At 58.6% G+C, this 1,663-nt stretch overlaps 1 protein-coding gene across 1 annotated transcript in view; it reads right to left on the reverse strand.

The window, feature by feature from the left end:
- The window catches only part of SARNP (SAP domain containing ribonucleoprotein), a gene marked incomplete at its 5' end in the record, with an annotated part of 30,977 nt that extends 29,553 nt beyond the window's left edge, over positions 1-1,424 (reverse strand). Inside the window, 2 exons of the mRNA XM_009323962.1 lie at positions 200-267; positions 1,378-1,424. Coding sequence (XP_009322237.1) covers positions 200-267; positions 1,378-1,424 — 115 coding nt within the window. The remainder of the gene's footprint in view (positions 1-199; positions 268-1,377) is intronic.
- Positions 1,425-1,663: the final 239 nt, after the last annotated feature.

Genomic DNA, 1,663 nt, shown 5'->3' on the forward strand with positions numbered 1-1,663 from the left:
ACGGGGGGGAGAGCAGCCGCGCAGGCCGGCAGACCACCGTGTTGTCGCACGGGGATGAGGCAGGGGCCACAATCCCACCCGAACATGTGCCGGGACCTCCCTTCAGCCCAAACTCCAAAGCGGGGCTGTACGAAGCTTTATCGCCACCGGCCCTCGCACCCCACGGGTTTGCTTTGGTCTACTCAGAAAGGATAGTTACACGTCAGGCGATTTTACGGGAGGCTCTTCTACTTTGACGGGCGGCTCTACCGGCTTCGGCTCTTCCTCCTGCAAGTCAAGGAGTTGAGAGGAGGTCAGATAACGAATACTCCGGCCAGCTGAGCAAGAGAGAAACACCACAGCGGGGACGCTGTCACGTCTTTTGGGTTCTCGCCGGTTTAAAAGGCACGCGCCTGCAATCCAGCCTGCAGGCATCCAGAGATCTCCGTCTTGCGTGTTGAACTCGGCCCGCTCAGGCAAGGTGTGCGGCAAGAGGTAACATTTCGTGCTCACAGCCTCAGCCTGGCAGGGCTTGAACACCAGCTGTTACGGACGCAGACTCTTGTTTTATCCAAAGTCTGATCCCTTACCAGAAAGTCTGGGCTTCGCAAGGCTTCGGGAATAACTCGAGTGAGATGTTCTCAAGCCCGCAAGCAGAGCCAAAGAACACCAAAACCACACAGCGCTCACGCTCGACGCCCGGCATCGATCCGGTAAGACCCACCTCACTTCTCACCAAAGGCTTTTTGCGAAACCGGGGAGAAAGCTTCCACATCCTCCACCCGTCCTCGCAGGGCGCGCGCTCGCCAGGCGGCAAAGAGCCCGACAGTTGGAAGAAAAGGTTCCCGCTGGTGTTCCGACCACAAAGCGCTTTCCCAGGTCGGATCTCCTCACCCCCCTCAGAACAAACTCTCCTGCTTTAAGGCTCGCTCCCACAGGCCACCCAGCCAAGCCCACACCCGGCGCTGCCAGGGCACCAGCCGGGCCATTTCTTCCTACATATCCTTTCTTAAAAGCACACCACGCTCCAACCGCATTTGCTGTTCAGTTCGTGACAAAAAACACAGGGCAACGCGGCGCGAACCCTGCCGAACGTGGACGGAATGACCCCGCTCGGAACCGGCGGCCACGCACCAAGATTACACACGCTGCCAGAAACCTCCACCGCGCGCTCGGCAGGCTAACACGGCGACACCGAGCCTCCGCAGGTAAAAAACTCGGGTTTAGACCCAACAAGGCACGACAACGGTGCATGAAAACAGACACGGCCCCAGGTATTGCCTCGTTCCTCATGCGCCGAACCACGACGCAGCCGGCGGGAGGTCGCACGCCGCCAGGCAAACCAGAAACCCCCTGCACGGGCCGCTGCCAGGAGAGTCTGCCCAAAAGAAGACTTACCTCTATTTCTTCTCCCAGAACGTCTTCTTCATTTGCTTCTTCTTCAGCTGGAGGAGAAAACAACAGCGCAGTTGCAGTGGCAAATTACTCCGGGGATGCCTCTGGCTTCTCAGCTAAAGCCTGCCACGAGAATTTCCCTCGGGAAAGCGGGAAGCAAAGGCAGCTACAGCAAAGCGCTCGGACCAGGGCTCTTCTCTTTCACCCAGGAGTTCCACGCGAACAAAGGTCGAAGCCCAGGGGACCTCTCACCACCGAAAACTTTGGGAAGGGGCCGACTAACGAACGC

The sequence above is a fragment of the Pygoscelis adeliae genome, unplaced genomic scaffold, assembly GCF_000699105.1.
Source record: "Pygoscelis adeliae isolate BGI_AS28 unplaced genomic scaffold, ASM69910v1 Scaffold1105, whole genome shotgun sequence".
NCBI classification, from domain to species: Eukaryota; Metazoa; Chordata; class Aves; order Sphenisciformes; family Spheniscidae; genus Pygoscelis; species Pygoscelis adeliae.